Below are 16,534 nucleotides of genomic sequence, written 5' to 3'. Positions count from 1 at the left end.
GTTTTACACACACACATGTATACACAAGCCTTCAGAACAGCAGTGGGGGAAGGGATGTTGCACAGCTTGTGCTGGTTAAGCTTTTGTGACGTCTGAAGGTATGTGTGTGTGTGAGTGTGTGTGTGTGTGTGTGTGTGTGTGTGTGTGTGTGTGTGTGTGTGTGTAATGTGTGTGTAATGTGTGTGTAATGTGTGTGTAATGTGTGTGTGTGTGTGTGTGTGTGTGTGTGTGTGTGTGTGTCCAGTGCTCGTGGAGCTCAGTACTGACATAACGCCCCCCAAAGGGAGTTCTCCTCAGCTTTGTTCCTGAGAGTCTCCTGTTGCCTGGGAATGCCGGGGTCGTGTGAACGCAGCATAGTTGAAAGAGGCTTTGTGTGTCTGAGGGGGCGTCTTGGACAGGGTTACCTCATTTCTGCAGGGCCGAAATAAAAAGCACCAACGGTGTGTGGCCCCTGGATGTTACAACACAGACATGCAGTGATGTCACACTGATGTTAAATACAGGTAATATCCTCTAGGGTAAGAAGCTCTTCTCCTTAGAGCTCCCTTGCATCAAACAGGTGGGAGGTATTTGTCTTGACTTGCCTTGCCGGGGATGTCGACTGTCTGTTCTGAGATCAGAAGAAGAAGTGGAGGAAGAAGCCAAGGAGGTCGCTGGTGCTAGGAGACCACACCCTCAGGCTGTCTTGGGGCCGTGGATGCTCCTGCCGACCCCTTTATGGAGCGTTGCCTCGACAAGGCCAGAGGATAGTGTGTGTTCCTGTTATGCGGGCCAAGCAGATGTGTGATGTTGTCTACAATGGTGATGTGGGTGTGTGAGAAAGCATGAGGCCTTTGTGTGAACATTTGGGTGGGAGAGGTACTGATAGGTGAAAATTCACCCTAGTTACCTCAGGACTCCGGAGCTGCATATAAGTATATTTATTAGACAAACAACAATTGCAATCGGGCTCACTCTCAGCACAAGGCTGAAAGTGAAGCCATGATAAACACATCGCACAAGGTTTATATAGACAGAAGTTGAGCGTTCAGCAGGGATAACCACGTGGTGGATTTCTCACGTCCGAGGCAAGGATGGAAGTTTTGCACAAGGTCGGAAGAAGCACAGTTCGACCCTTCTTATCACTTCTGGTCTAAACATGCTCTTGTACATATGCAGACTAAGTGGCACCTAATATTCTAAGTTACACACACGCAGAAACACAGAAAAGCCATGTTCCTGCTTACATAAGTACATGATTCATATAAGGTAATTAATAATACACTTGATTATTATATTCTTAAGTCATTAACAGTGTTTGGAAATGATCTCCATCAGGTACAGTATACTGTGAGAGTGTGTGTGCGTGTGCGTGAACGTGTGCGTGAGCGTTTGTATGTGTGTGTGAATGGTTGCATGAGTCCACTGGTGGCTCTAGGTAACTCTTTGTAGTTGAAATGATGGCTCAGCTGTCAGATGTGAAGCTTATAGCCAGTTTTAATGACAGGCTACCTGCTGGACCTCTGCCGATGTCATACACACACACACACACACACACACACACACAGCAGTTATTATTTTGGCCCCCAGCAGAACAGACTCCAGACTCTCCCTGTATAAACTGAAAGCCAGCTTTAACTGCCCCGCTTTAAGAAGTGATGTGTTTTTATACTGCTCCTTGGAATTCCACATTGAAGGTCCTTAACACAGCATAATGTGGCTGTATTTGTTCTAGTCCATTCTGATTCATTCCTAGTTACCCTGTGGTGTAGACCATGGAAGTGAGCATGAGCATGTATGTTTTGTTTGGCGTGTGTGTGTGTGTGTGTGTGTGTGTGTGTGTGTGTGTGTGTGTGTGTGTGTGTGTGTGTGTGTGTGTGTGTGTGTGTGTGTGTGTGTGTGTGTGTGTGTGTGTGTGTGTCTGTGTTTATGTGAGTACGGGCCTGTATGCACTTGCCTTTGTGTCAGTGTGTGTGTCTGTGTGTGTTTGTGTGTCTGTATGTGTACCTGTCTGTCTGCCTTCTTATGTGTTTCCATGCAAATGTATGCCTCATTCTCTCTCTCTCTCTCTCTCTCTCTCTCTCTCTCTCTCTCTCTCTCCCCCCTCTGTCTGTGTTGCAGCCAACTGCTTCCCCCAGTGCCAGAACGGTGGTATGTGCCTGAGGCCTCAGCTCTGCATCTGCAAGCCAGGCTCCAAGGGCCAGGTCTGCGAGCAACCCGGCCCCTCCAACCCCGCCCTGCCTGGCAACGGGCACACCAATGGGCACACCAATGGGCACACCAATGGGCACACCAACGGGCACACCAACGGGCACACCAATGGGCACACCAACGGCCGCACCACTGTCCGCACCATCATCCCCCAGCGGCCCATCCCCCAGCAGGCCTACCCACAACCCCACGGTCCAGCCCAGGTGCCCGGCGGTGCCAATGTGGCGGCGAAGATGACGGTGACCATGAAGCAGTCTCCTCACGTCCTCCGGCAGCAGCCATTCCAGCAACAGTGAGTGTCTCTCTCCCCTCTCGTGCCACACTGCTGTGTGTGTGTGTGTGTGTGTGTGTGTGTGTGTGTTTGGTACTTCTTCTTTTCATTCCTCAGTGCACTGTGCACTCCTTGCTCTGAGGTCAGACTCTAGCTGGTTCCTGAATAGGTTGGCGGGTAGGGAGTCGGTGAGAGATGAGGTTTTATCACTTTTCCTCTGAGTGTGTGTTTGTGTGCTGTGAGTGAGAGAGACAGAGAGAAAGAGAGAAGGAGAGAGATAAATGTGTGTGTGTGTGTGTGTTTGTGTGTGTGTGTGTATGAATTTAAATTTGAAAAAGGGAAAAAGAGTACGAGTGTGTATATTAAGAGGTAATGCTGTCAGTTTTCTGGAAACATCTCCCAGCTCTGTCTTTCTGTCTCATGCGTTGCTGTGAGCTGGACCGTGAATGTTTTCGCCTCTAAGAGAAGCCCTGTTGGTCCAAGGCTGCAGCTGTGAGCAATCAAACCCAGCTCTCGCCTGGTGCCCACCCTGTGCCAGGGTGAAGGGCAGCGCCTCCAGCAGACCGGGCAGATGCCAGGCAACCTGGGCACAACGCAGGGCGCCTGCGAAGCCTTGACAGCATCTGTTTGTTGGCCATGACTTTTTTGGGGAATTTTTTAACATGAGTGATTTTCATTCAAACTGCTATGGTCTCACACTGACTGTCTGGCTCCTAGACCTGACGGCGTGTCATGAATGTGAGGTTTTTAAAGTCAGTGTTCATCTGTAACATTCAGACAGTATTTGCACCCCCCAGACTAATGGTCTGCCCCCATTGCAGAGTGTAAGTGGTCTGTCTTTGAGTTGGCGTCTTCTCAGGGTTTTGGCTGGCGTTTTTGTTTTGACTGTCACGGCTACGACAGATGGCTAGAAAGTCTCCAATCTCATTGGACCTTTTGCCCTGTCGAGACAAATTGGTGAGCTTCTCAGATATCAAATGGAGTCCATCTTGGTCTGGAGCACGGGGCCATGTTCAAAATGACCACCCACTGCCTCCCCCCTCCCCGGCTTCACGTCAAAGAGAAAGTGCCCCGGGTCGCCCACCTTCGATACTGATGAATGGTATTGTGAATGGTATTGTAGATCTTAATGAATGCGTTTCTTACGTGCAGTGTGTCTATGTGTGTATTCTCTCGGCCACACTGGGGAGTTTTATGCCCTGTTCGAGCGCTGTAATTGCTCCCAGATCCGTGTCCTCGAAAGCTGCTCTCAATTTCCAGTGAGGTTTTTCGCTTCTCCGAGGGAGTCTTCTCTCCGCGGCTCCGAGCAGAGCAAGAACACGTCACCGGCCCTGATGAAAAAAAAGAAAGAAAAAAAAAGAACGGGCTAAAGAGAAAACAGAACCCTATTAAGCTCAATTATTAACCGTAAAAGGAAAATATTTAAAGGACAACTGACATAAGAAACGTCTTTTAAGAGAGCACTTTATGAACAGGCTCAATGGAAAGCATTAATTCTTATAGGCTACTCTTAATGCTGGCTGTGTACTGTGATCTGCCAGACGTTGATAACTACTACATCATTGCATTTTAAACTTTCAGCGTAGCTTCATCTTTCCTTTCCTTCATATTAATACACTTAAGTCAGTCCACATCCAGCGATAACATATTTATGAACAATTGTTAATGGGCCAGGATAGTTATTTTGGCTCATTCTCCACCAAAGGGCCCCATGAGTAGGTACAGGACCTGTCAGAGAAGATTCCATCCATCATGGCAGTGAACTCCCCCACCTTTGGTAATGAGGTGAGTAACTCCAGTGTGAGGAATGAGACACTCTTTGGCAGGGTGACCCTGGGCCAGCTTCCACAGGGCCTTCAATCCCTGTCAGGAAGACCCAGCCCTGGGGAGGGGTGTGGGAGTGGGGGGGGGGGGGGGGGGGGGGGGGGGGCTGGGTGCGTTTATGTGCTCCCGCTGATGTAATGGGTCTCTGTGGTGATGTCACATCGTTATGGCAATACCTGCTTCATGAGTTTGTTTAACCTCCAACCCCTGCCGAGTGTTGCTCTGTGGCCTCCCAAATGATACACAGATACATGCGTGCACAACACACACACACACACACACACACACACACACACACACACATACATATATCCACACAAACTCTGTCCCTCTCTCTCTCTCACACACACACACACACGCACACACACACGCACACACACAAAAACTGATGTTATTCATTGGAAAGCAGAAGGAAAATGTGAGGAAAACATTAATGACTGATGACAAATAACCTTGCTGTTACCTCAAAAGTGTTATGGAAGAAGACATGCCCAAGACATTGCTGTGTGTGTGTGTGAGAGTATATCGAAAGTGCTGGAAAAAGACATGCCAAAGAGATTGCTCTGTGTGTGTGTGTGTGTGTGTGTGTGTGTGTGTGTGTGTGTGTGTGTGTGTGTGTGTGTGTGTGTGTGTGTGTGTGTGTGTGTGTGCGCGTGTGTTGCTGAGTACGCAGCATTAGCTCTGGAATTACTGGCACACACAGGAGTGCCTGTGTTTTATATGGTTCGCCCTGAAGAGGTCCCGGGTATTGAAAGTGGACGCATAAATCATAGTGGGTCGGTGCTGATGTCACCCGTGGCTTCAGGTCAGGTTGAGTCAGTCCGGGCCGGAGAGCCCGCTTGAACCGTTTCCAGAGTAGCAGGTGGTAACCTTGGGTTACCTCACCGCCGAAATGTGACTTGACCGTACTTTTGGCTTTTTTTTTCTCTCTCGGTGGACTGGCAAAGACACTGGCCAAACATGACATTTACTACTCCAAACCGTTCCCCCCGCCCGCAGGCCACAACATAAATAGTAGGTTTATTTTTTTATTTACCCTGGGGGGCGGGGGGGAGTAGTGGGTGGGGGGTGAGTGGGTGTAGCCACACCTCATGCGTCATTGCCGACACGAGATGGCTGGAAACGAGGGAGATGGTGTCAGTCGGCACAGTCATGCAAACCACAGCGTGTGTATTGGGTTGCAGGGGTGTGTGTGTGTGTGTGTGTGTGTGTGTGTGTGTGTGTGTGTGTGTGTGTGTGTGTGTGTGTGTGTGTGTGTGTGTGTGTGTGTGTGTGTGTGTGTGTGTGTGTGTGTGTGTGTGTGTGTGTGTGGGGTGGGCGGGTGCTAGTGGTGGTGAGCTGTGGATGGATGAGGTTTTAGATGGATGCGAGAGCAGTCATCTGGTTTTTACCCCCTCTCTTTCTTTCTCTCTTTCTTTCTCTCTATTCTTTTCTTCCCTTCTTTCTTGCGTCCCCACCGCTCCAGTTTTGGCCGGTGCCGACTCGAAGACATGCCCTGGACGAGTGTCACTCCCCTGGGCTGGGGGAATTGGTGGCAGCCGGGGGGCTGAGATCCCCAGATGTTGACAGGCCCAGTGGGCCCACGCTGGCCAGAGCAAATCTCTCAGCGGATCTAATGACTGCCTGCCTGCCCGCCTTCAAACGCTGGCCTGGAAGGGGACACCAGGGGACGAGGCAGTGCGCTGAAAGACGGCCCTGTAGTTCCTCTTAGCGTGGGTCTGTTGGCCTGTTAGTGGGGTTCTCAGTGCCTAGGCTGATTGAATGGAGCCAGAGTAACTGAAGAACTGAGGCCCAGACGTTCTTCACAAATGAGAGGGGGAGGTTTGAGATTTCAGTTTATAGCTGAAAGAGAAAGAGTTGGAGGGATACACCTACTGTGTGTAGGTCTGCTGTGTGCACATCTTTATACTCTCTTTTGCGTAAAAGGTATATGGGTGTGTATGTTGTGTGTGTGTGTGTGTGTTTGTGTGTGTGTGAGGGTGTATTTGTGTGCACACACTTTTGTGTGTATGCCGAGCACACCCGCGCATCTGCAGATTAAGCACAGTTCTATGTTTGTGTGTGTGTGTGTGTGTATGTCCATGTGTGTGTGTGTGGCATACGTGTGAAGCGATGTCTGCCCAAGGGAACTCGATCTTGGCCCCGAGGCTTAGAGGAATGCTACTGTGTGTGTGCGGCGTGTGTCCCGCTGCTTCTGGCACCGACGCGGCCCTGCCCCGGCGCAGATCATCCTTAAGTTACGTGCCGTCTTCTGTTTTGACTTCATTTAGTCAGAGAGGGAGAAAAAGGCTGAAGGAATGAAGAATGAATTAGAAGCAGAGGAGGGGGGGGGACGGACTGCACAGGTGGTATTGCTTTTCAGTCTCCCCTGACCTCGTGCTGCCATGGCTGCTGCTCTGTCTCTGGTTTTCACTGAGCTGACAGCCGCTGGGTGAGAGACGACTTCGGGTGATTGCAGTGAAAAACACGCCATGGTGTGGGATCCCGCGTGATGTTTTGTCGTCGGTTTTAGCTGACAGCTTTAGCAGACAAATGGAATTGAGCCCCGTATGAATATGAGGGCGAAAGAGTGCTGAACAGTAAGGGGATTAAGTCTGATGGAACATTCTAGATGATTTCATACTGTCATGAGAGTGTGATTTGAGATGTGATAAAGACTGAGAGTTGTGTGTCGTGCGTCTTCCTTAGTCAGTACGCTGGATCCTCAATGAGGCTGACGGGGGGGGGGGGGGGGGGTAAACTTTGACAGGATCCTTGCCGACGCATTCGGGTGGAACAGGAGCTCAGATGCCGCTGTCATTGCACCACAGTGCCAGATGAATCAACCTGGGCAACGTTAACAAGGCAGGACACACACTGTCAGAGCATTATCAGGGTCACTTTAACACAACACGGAGCTCTGTATCTCGCACTTCTCCGTCATAATCTGTGTGAGGTTTGACCTCTTGACCTCTCTCTGGCTGCACCCCTGCCACATAGGCTGGGGGGTGACTCACCCAAACCACTGAAGCAGTGAGACTGCTCCCCTCCCCCCTCCACGCCACGATGACTGCTGTGCTGGGCAGGGGGTTGATCCGTGGGGGGTGATCTGTGTCATGCTCACTCAGACCTCTCCCTCTCACTCTCACTCTCACTCTCGCTCCACCACTGAGTCAGATTCCCCAGGGCGCCAGTGATGTGGACGCCGTACTTCCTGTTCCTTCCTGCCTGAGTGTTGCCGTCAGCTTCACACGGTTGGTTTGAATTTCGAGAGGAGAGGAGTCCTTGTGTGGTGTGTGACTCAGCGAGGGGGGTGCCTGTCACACACATGACATCATCAACCTGCTCATTCCTGAATGCTTTTTGAAGGTTTAGAGGTTAAGTGTAGGCTGAGGTGACACAGGTCACGTTTGACCCACCTCTCACTTTCTCTTGTTGTCCTGTTAGATTCAGACAGACAGATGGATGCCTGGGTTGATTTGTTGCTGGAAGGATAGATACTTTGATGGATGATAGATGAACAGAACGGATCAATGTGTATTGGAAGGGCTGTGTGTGTGTGTGTGTGTGTGTGTGTGTGTGTGTGTGTGTTGTGTGTGTGTGTCCAGTGGAAAATGACTGCTCACCTAAGCACACCTGTGGGAAAACCCTCTGACTCAGAAAGAGAAAGAGAAAGAGAGGGAGGGGTGGCCAGATGCAGTAGAGGGATGACACACTCTTTCTCTCCCTCTCTCCATCTCCTCTCTCCCTCTCTCCCTCCCTGACAGAGCTGCAGAATGCCTCAAGCACAGACACACTCTGGCCTTACCGCTGTTTCCAGTTAATTTTACTACGTGTGTGTTTGTGTGTGTGTGTGTGTGTGTGCGTGTGTGTAGAGAGAGAGAGAGAAGGAGATCACATAATCCTTTCAGACTGCCTGGAACTCAGTCTGCCAACGTGTTCCAAGTTGAACCTCTCTCTCATATACTGTTTGTGGGCAATGCTGGTCAAAGGACGTTTGATTCATTAGCAAAAGCTCCTATAAAAAAAAAGTATATTCTTTAATGCAGGAAAAAGCTCTTTATAACTTCACACACTGTACTTTACTAGGCAGGTTAATTGAGAACACATTGCTCCAGTTATCAGTTGATGGCAAGTCACTTTCCCTCCAAGAGCTCTCAACTCAGAATCAGAAGAATCAGAATCATGTTTATTGGCCAAGTAAGTTTCCACAAACAAGGAATTTGACTCCGGGTAAAGTGGCTCTCGGTGTACTTACACAAAATATACATCACAACACAATACAACACAACAGTACAACGGTCTAAGAAGTCTAAGACAGTATATACAAAGAGGAATATATACCGGAGCTGTGAATTGTAAACACAACAAACTGACGTGGGGAGACAGATAGATCTCTCAGCAGGCATCCAAAATGGACCGGAGGATCACACCAGCGCCCAGCCAGACCAAGCCGAACCGGGCCAAGCCAAATCGTGCTGAGCCAAGGGGGATTCCGACGAAACTGCAGGCCCTTTTCAATCTCCCCATCAGGCGTGCCGTGCCATTATGATGCGAGAACTCCTGTTTTGGTTCACTGGGTTCAGTACGCACAAGTGAAGTGTGTCAGGGTCCTGGTCAAGTCTGCATTTCCCAAAACCACCACTGTGGTTGATGATTTTCTTAAAGTATCATGGAATGATGGTAGCTGTTCAGTGACTCTTTCGGGAGGTTTGGACTGATGACCGGGAGGGCAGCAGCAGCAGCAGCAGTAGCAGCAGCAGGCTGTTCCTCCAGTCTGAACGAGGCCAAGAAGGAGGTGCCTGTTGGAGGTGCCTGCTGAACGAGGCCAAGAAGGAGGTGCCTGTTGAACGAGGCCATGGCGGTGGAGCAGGTGGTGGTGGTGGTGGGGTTGTGTTGGGGGACCGGCGCTGAAGGCTGACACTGAACAGGTTCACCTCACGTGTCAGTGATCTGTTTATGTGAAAATAAGCAAGATCTCCCCGCTGATATTTCAGACTGCCAAGCTCTTGGAACCATTCCTTTGGATACAGTGAGACGTAAAAAAGAAAAAGAAGAAGAAGACGACGACGAAGAAGGAGAGATTCTGCTTTTTTTCTCTTTAATTACGGAGCGAGCACGTACCAGCACGTACCATCGAGCCAGATACCTTGTTGAGACTGGAATAGGATCTGATGTTTATAACTTCTCTCTCTTTCTCCTCTTTCTCTGCCCTTCTCTCACTCTCTCTCTCTCTCTCTCTCCGTCTCTCTCTCTCTCTCACACACACACACTCTTCATTCCCTCTCCCTCATTTTCTCTCAATCTGTCTTCCTCTCTTTTCACTCTTTCGACCTCCCTCACATTCTCTCTCCCTCTCTCCTTCGCTTCAGTATACCACCCCCCCCCCCCCTCTTACTTTCCCTCCTCTCTCTGTCTCTTCGTTGCATTCTCTCTCCAGCAGCTGCAGAGCCTAGCAGCAGTAGCTACGATGCCTCGCACTTATTTATTTTTAGAGGTAATGATGTTATATGTTCTCGCTGTGGTGAAAGTCCTTAAGGACCCCGGGCCTCAGTCCTTGTGCCAGATCTCCATGTGCCTTTGACTTGTGGTTATTTTTTAATCCTGACTCCCCCTCCCTCCACCCCCCCCACCCCCACCCCCTTTTCGTTCATATGACTCGTAATGCCCGTGAAAAAGCCCGGTTCAGCACAGCACAACGTTCCTCACAATCGCCCTCTCACAGTCCGAACGGCAATCCCCACACTTCTGGCATTAGCCCCGTGAATCACATCTCTGTGTTTCTCCCCCATAGGACTGGCTGACGGGGGTAGACTTCCTTTTGAAGTCTAAATCCAGCGCTATTATGTTAAGATAATCGATAAGTCGTTCGAGGGATCATATCTGGAGATGGGAGAGGAAAAAATGGGGCGTGATGGAGGGGTGATTTCAAGGCATAACCAATGGAACTCAGAGTGGCCAGACTGGAGGAGAAGGTATCAGTCAGTCAATGGCTGCTTACCACCACCTTTAGGTTGCCACAACCTCTCTCTTCTCTCTGGAGGGCCGGATGATTTGCTTAATCAGTCATGTCTCTCTCCGTCTCTCTCAGGACCACCCTCACAGCGTGTCTAGTCACTCAGGGGTAGTGCTTGCTTTTCTGTTGATGGCCGAGGGTGTGTGTGTGTGTGTGTGTGTGTGTGTGTGTGTGTGTGTGTGTGTGTGTGTGTGTGTGTGTGTGTGTGTGTGTGTGTGTGTGTGTGTGTGTGTGTGTGTGTGTGTGCATGTGTGTGTGTATGTGTGTCTATTCAGGACAGCCAGTTCAGAGACAGCAACAGAAATAGAGAGAGGGTTAGAGACAGCGGAAGAGTGAACGACCAGCCCAGCCCTGACCCTTCACCCCTGCAGCGGAGAGAGGGGGAAAGGGATACCATAGGGCAGCCTATTCTAGGAATGCACAGCTTTGAGACTAAGGTGAGGTGAAAGGGGCTTACACGTATATAGCACACACACAGACCTGCACACACACACACACACACACACACACACACACACACACACACACACACACACACCCACTTATCCTCCTACACACACAGAGAGACACACATACACACACACACACACACACACACACACATACACTTATCCTCCTACACACACAGAGACACACACACACACACACACACACACACACACACACACACACAGGGAAGTAACATACTTCATGATGCTCACACACACATGTCAAAGTACACACAGAAAAAGCTCACCAACATACCCAATGTGCTGATTCACGCAAAAACATGACCAGCGGCTGTGCATTCCACTGCCACAGTACAGACAACAGAATGGCTATTTAAATCACGCTATTTACAAGGCTATCACTTTCTGTTTATTTATACGCTGCCAAATGGGCAACTGTGAGAGATGAACACGGAGGAATGAGGTGGAAGGGGGGGGGGGGGGGGGGGGGGATATTTCCCTCTCATCCTCCCTGTCTTCGTCCTGTCTGCTTCCTCCTCTCTCTCTCTCTCTCTCTCTCTCTCTCTCTCTCTCTCTCTCACCCCATCTGTAAGAGCAACTCATAGTGGTTGTGCTCTAGCTGTCAGTGTAGCAATAACCCATAACCACCAACCCATATGCACCACCACACTTACTGTTCTCCTCAAGCACTTTTAACTTTTTCCTCTCTCTCACTCTTTCACTCTGTCAGTCTTTCTTCATTACATACACACACTCTCTGTCTCTCTCTCACCCTTTCTCTCTGTCTATCTCTCTCTTTCTCTCACACACACACACACACACATATGCTCACATACACATCTCACCTCTGGAACAGCTCCCCTGCTGAGCCCCAGTCTAAGTCAACAGAGCACTGCTATTGCCGTGACCCTCCCATCGGAGCCAGCCTTGCACAGGTCCCCATAGACATCAGGGCAAATATTAGCTGAGTGAAGTATTCACTTAGCCTTGTGGGATTTTCTCCCCCTTCTTTCCTTTTTGTGTAAGCGTCGGGCGGGAATCCTCCTCAGCCCTTTAGCTCACAATAGCTTGTTAAAAGGTTGACTGTCAGGTAATGGATTGTGGTTGAAATGTCTTGTGGGTAATGGAGTTCTGTTCTGTGTGGTGTGTCAAGGCACTTCCTGCGGCAGGGGGAAGGAGGAAGTGCTCTGCCGATAGACAGAGTTCTCAGTTCCAGGTTTCACATGTGATGAGTGGAAGGCCTGTTTATGTCCTGCTGTTTCCAAGCAGTAATTGCTCTTGCACTTCAGTCTATTTTGGTTTGTTGCACATTTCACTTTTCCTTCAATTGTAGTTGTCATTCTTCCCATTTTTTGTATTTATCTCTACATACATAATTTGTTTTAGTGTCCTTTTCTGATGGTCAAACATTGCTGTTATGTCTTTTGAATGGGAACAGTCAGTGTTGAAGGAGAGTCAAAATGAACCTGAATTCTGTCTTACTTGTGGGGGCACAAACTACAGTACCTAATTGAGCCAGTGGAGCAAGGCAAGTTCCACTCAACGGAAACGTCTAATCGGTATTTCCTTTTCTCGATAAGATAAACGTCTCCAAAGCAGCTTAAATGTCTTTCTGTGGCGAGAAAAGCAAAGTCTCTCCTGCATGGAGGAATTTCCTAGCACAGGCTTTCCACACAGGCTGCCGTTATCACAGAGCCATGAGCACCCTGGAAAAGACCCCATCGCATCAAAGCGACTCCAATCAATGAGCAAAATTAAGCTGTCTCCGCCAGAAAATAAATAAGTCAGTCACACACACACACACACACACACACACACACACAGACATACACATTATATTTCGCTTATTAGCTGTAGGGAATAATCGTTGGATCTTTTTGCAGGGTAATCTTCAGGCTATCTATCAGTGTGTGTTCCATCACCGGGTATGGGGAGAAGATAAGCCGCTTATCTGTAATAAAGTCATTCTGCATGACCAGAATTCAGAGCTGCTGTCCCGTGTGACTACTCAATACCATGCATACCATTTCGCTGTGTGTGTGTGTGTGTGTGTGTGTGTGTGTGTGTGTGTGTGTGTGTGTGTGTGTGTGTGTGTGTGTGTGTGTGAGAGAGAGAGAGAGAGATTGTGTGTGTATTTGTATGTTTGCATGCACATGTTTATGCACATGTGTGTTTGTATGCATGTGTGTATCTGTTTGTATGTATTTGTGTGTGTGTGTGTGTGTGTGTGTGTGTGTGTATGTGTGTGTGTGTGTGTGTTCATGGACGTGTGTGTAGCGTTTGTGTGTGCGAGAGGGGGCTGGTGGAGGGTGTAACCTTCCAGTTTCAAAGATAACCATCCCTTTGGGGAAATAGACTCTGGTTGCAGTTTGAGAAGAACAAAGGGTGAACCCCCCCCCCACTCTCTGCCCACTGCTCCCGCATAAACAATGGCCGACTACAGCTGAACGACTACTAAATATACTCTGTGAACACAAAAGTCCCCGGTCAAAATAGTGTATTTTCCTCTGCGCAGCAACCGTTCCTGAGCTCTTAGTGTGTTTTGAGTCTTGACCAGTCAAGTAAAGTGCTTTATACAGTCCCAGGGCAGCTTAAAATCAGATGTTGAAATTGAAAGGCAATTTTGGTAAAGTTGGCAAAAACGCAGTTAACAAAAGAAAAAAAGTTAAATCCAAGCTCGATCCTATGGTAAAAAATATTTCACTTATACAGTGCCCCTGTACCCTGTCTATGCCACTCCCTGAATAATTACAATAAAACTCACTTAAACAGGATAAACATATACAGACAGAGCGTTACAGAGTGTATGGGATGATTTAGATGATAATTGAGTAATTACTTAATGAGGTAACCAGATTCGGGATGTTCACTCTTACAAAATCTGTTTTATTATTAAAGACATTCATGAAGTCGTTATTTGAATCTATTGTGTGGGCGTGTGATGAGCCTTTAAAGTTGGACCTCACATTATACCTTCTCCAGAGTACTGTATCCATTTCTTTACCTGCTGGCAGGGATCCCAGAAAGAGGGAGAGAAGAGAGAGAAAGAGTGGAGGAAGAGATAGAGAGAGAGAGAGTGAGAGAGAGAGATAGGATTCAGCATCAGAAACATGACTTTCTGATACACCTGGCAATGATGAGAGCAGATCCCATTTACATTGCCTGCGGCAGGGGATCAGTGTTCATGAAGGTGGTGCAAAAAAAATGTACTTTATGTACAGTTTCTGTTGACTGGCAGAAAATGTTTTGCTACAAGGTCGCCGGGTTTAAATTGGCACCAATCCCGCCGGTCTTTGTCTTTTAAAATGGGAAGCCCTGGCATTTTGCTCAGGCAGAAGCGGGCCCCCACTGAATCATTCCCAGGGGTGTCCCGCGGTGTGTAGGACCCCTGTCACGGCGCCAGCACCGATAGCAGAGATGCTCCTTTCCTGTTTGTTAGTCTGCGAGCGTGCCGCCGTATACGAGGAAGGAAGAATTACAGTCAAAAATAAAAAAAGGGCTGACCCATAAAAAAAAAACCCCGTTATTCCTGAGAGAAGGAGGGAGAAAATACTCTCTGTGCGTTTGAAGTCTGCTCACGCCCTGTGGTACATTTAACATCCATTTGCAGACATTGCAAGACCTTGGGTGTTGTAGCACATTGAAACTCTCTCTCTATTTTCTCCTGGTGTCTGTTTAATGTAATTTATACGGGGGAGTGAAGGGCTGGACATAGATGCAGTGTGTGATCTTTGACAGCGCCTCTGATATCATCTTATTAACATGTGAGACGTTTGGAGGTCGGGGCAGGGTGGGTGTGTCGGGGTGGTAACAAGGGGAAACTCCTCTGTTACTAAAAATGGCAAGATGATAATAATTAAGTAGAAGAAGATACGCCTGAGTGGTGGACAAGTGAAGTAATAGTCTCTCTCAACACATGTATGCATCCTCTGGATAGTTTTGCCAAATGTTCTTTCTTCAATTGTTTTTTTCTTCAATGTAATTGGAATGCTGCTTAATATTTCAACCACATTGGCAGGTCACAGGTCCATACTCTCCAAGTGTCTCCAGCAGTGGACACACAAGCACTGGGCCCTGTTGTTTCAAACCAAGGTGCAAGCTTTATGAGAGAATTAGGACTAAATGTGAGTGAGAACATTTAGTATTTAATTTGTGTGTTTTCTAAACACTCCAAACCAGTGACTCACAAAGGCAGAGCTCAAAGACAACCGCAAAGGTGGGGAGTGCTTTTGTCAGGTTGTGGGCAGGTCTTAGGCAAAGCCAGTCATTGCTCTAATCCTTTCCCAAAATCCCCAAATGCTGCCACTGGTAGAGCTAGGTGCTAAGAGCATAAAGGTCATGAGTTCAATTCCCAGGGTGCAAATACAGGCTACTTAAGAAAATGTATATTTGTACCATCGCTTTGGATAAAAACGTCTGCTAAATGAATAATTTAGGGTTGTCAAACGATTAAAAAGATTAGTCTAATTAATCTAATGCTTTATGATTAGTTTTTATGAATTAGTTTAAATTAATCGTGTATATCAATTTGCTGTGAGAAGAATTTGAAAATCTGTCAGATTTGCTATTGAGGTGAAGTGGCAAAATAATGTTGTGTGATGTTCACCACACATTAATGGCAAGCTACAGATACTTCAATTAACTTTATTTAATGAAGAACACATTTTCTTTATTCCTGATTACCCCATTTCATAGTTTGTCTAAAACTAGCAAGCTAACTAATGTAGCGACGCTTGCTAGCTTGCAAACTTATGGCACCTTATAACTTTGCTTCACCTCAGTCAAATGCAATGTTTTTTATATAGTATAGTTGAATAACAGTTTGTTCTTACAATTATGGTTAGTAATATTACACAATATCCCTGTGGGGATTTTTAAAGGTTTTTGCGGCAACATTTCTGAAGTTCTGGAATTCTCCACGAGAAAAAACGAGGTCATGTATATGAATAATTCCAAGTTGATTACCAATTACCAATACAGCCTCCACATCAAAAGCGCGCAGTGGGAGAAATACAAACTATTAACGCAATGCAGACTAGCCGCTATATCCATCCAATACGGCCACCGCTGAATGGTACACTGTGATGGGGTCAAGGGGCATCAGAGTGTCACTAATCTGCGGTTACATTTTTTGATGCGTTATTTTCCTATAATTTACAGTGTTAGTGTAAATGTCAAAATGTAGGTCAGCTGTCTCCAGATGTTTCACCCTGGCCTTGCGTCTGGCCTGAAGAGACTCCCACCCAAGGGTCTGCCAAAGCTCAGCGAAGGGTCAGGGGAGGTAAAGATCTCTGGACTGTTCTGGTTGTGTTGTGCTCTTTGGAAAGACCCCCAGCCCAAATGAAGGCGAAATGCACCCCAGCTGTGCCTGTGCCTGTGCATGCCTGTGGGGTGTAAAGTTCACGTGTCTGTGCGCCGCTTTAGGTAGACGATGTTCTAAAAACACAAAAGTTGTTTTGGAACACGAGCCCACAAGCCTATCGCTGGAAGCTTGACAGCACTTGGCTCAAGATCTCAACAGTTTGTGTGACTGTTGAGTGTGTGTATCATGTCCTGCTGGTCTGACTCTGTCCTCGTATGCCTTTGTCGGCCTTAAACAGGATGATGTGCACAGTAGCCCCTCTGCTTGGAGAGTTAATCTGGTGCCACTTCACTCCGTCTGATGAAATCAAATGCAACATGTGCCTCTACGCCCGGCCGTCTCCAAGAAGCCCCAAGGTTACGGAAGCCCAGGAGAGTGTGCTTTTTCCAAAGCCTGAGACACACTTATGTTTTCACACACGCTGTGCACATTGATACATTGCT

General features: G+C 47.9%; 1 protein-coding gene across 6 annotated transcripts in view; it reads left to right on the top strand.

The window, feature by feature from the left end:
• ltbp1 (latent transforming growth factor beta binding protein 1) overlaps positions 1-16,534 on the top strand; it is a 116,377-nt gene that overhangs the window by 9,420 nt on the left and 90,423 nt on the right. For all 6 annotated transcript variants that reach the window (XM_031578782.2, XM_031578779.2, XM_031578780.2 and 3 more), the window contains exon 3: positions 2,101-2,482. In XM_031578782.2, the coding sequence (XP_031434642.1) occupies positions 2,101-2,482 (382 nt within the window). The remainder of the gene's footprint in view (positions 1-2,100; positions 2,483-16,534) is intronic.

This window comes from Clupea harengus, chromosome 13 (assembly GCF_900700415.2).
Source record: "Clupea harengus chromosome 13, Ch_v2.0.2, whole genome shotgun sequence".
Classification (NCBI taxonomy): Eukaryota; Metazoa; Chordata; class Actinopteri; order Clupeiformes; family Clupeidae; genus Clupea; species Clupea harengus.
This window is presented reverse-complemented; position numbering and strand designations above follow the sequence as displayed.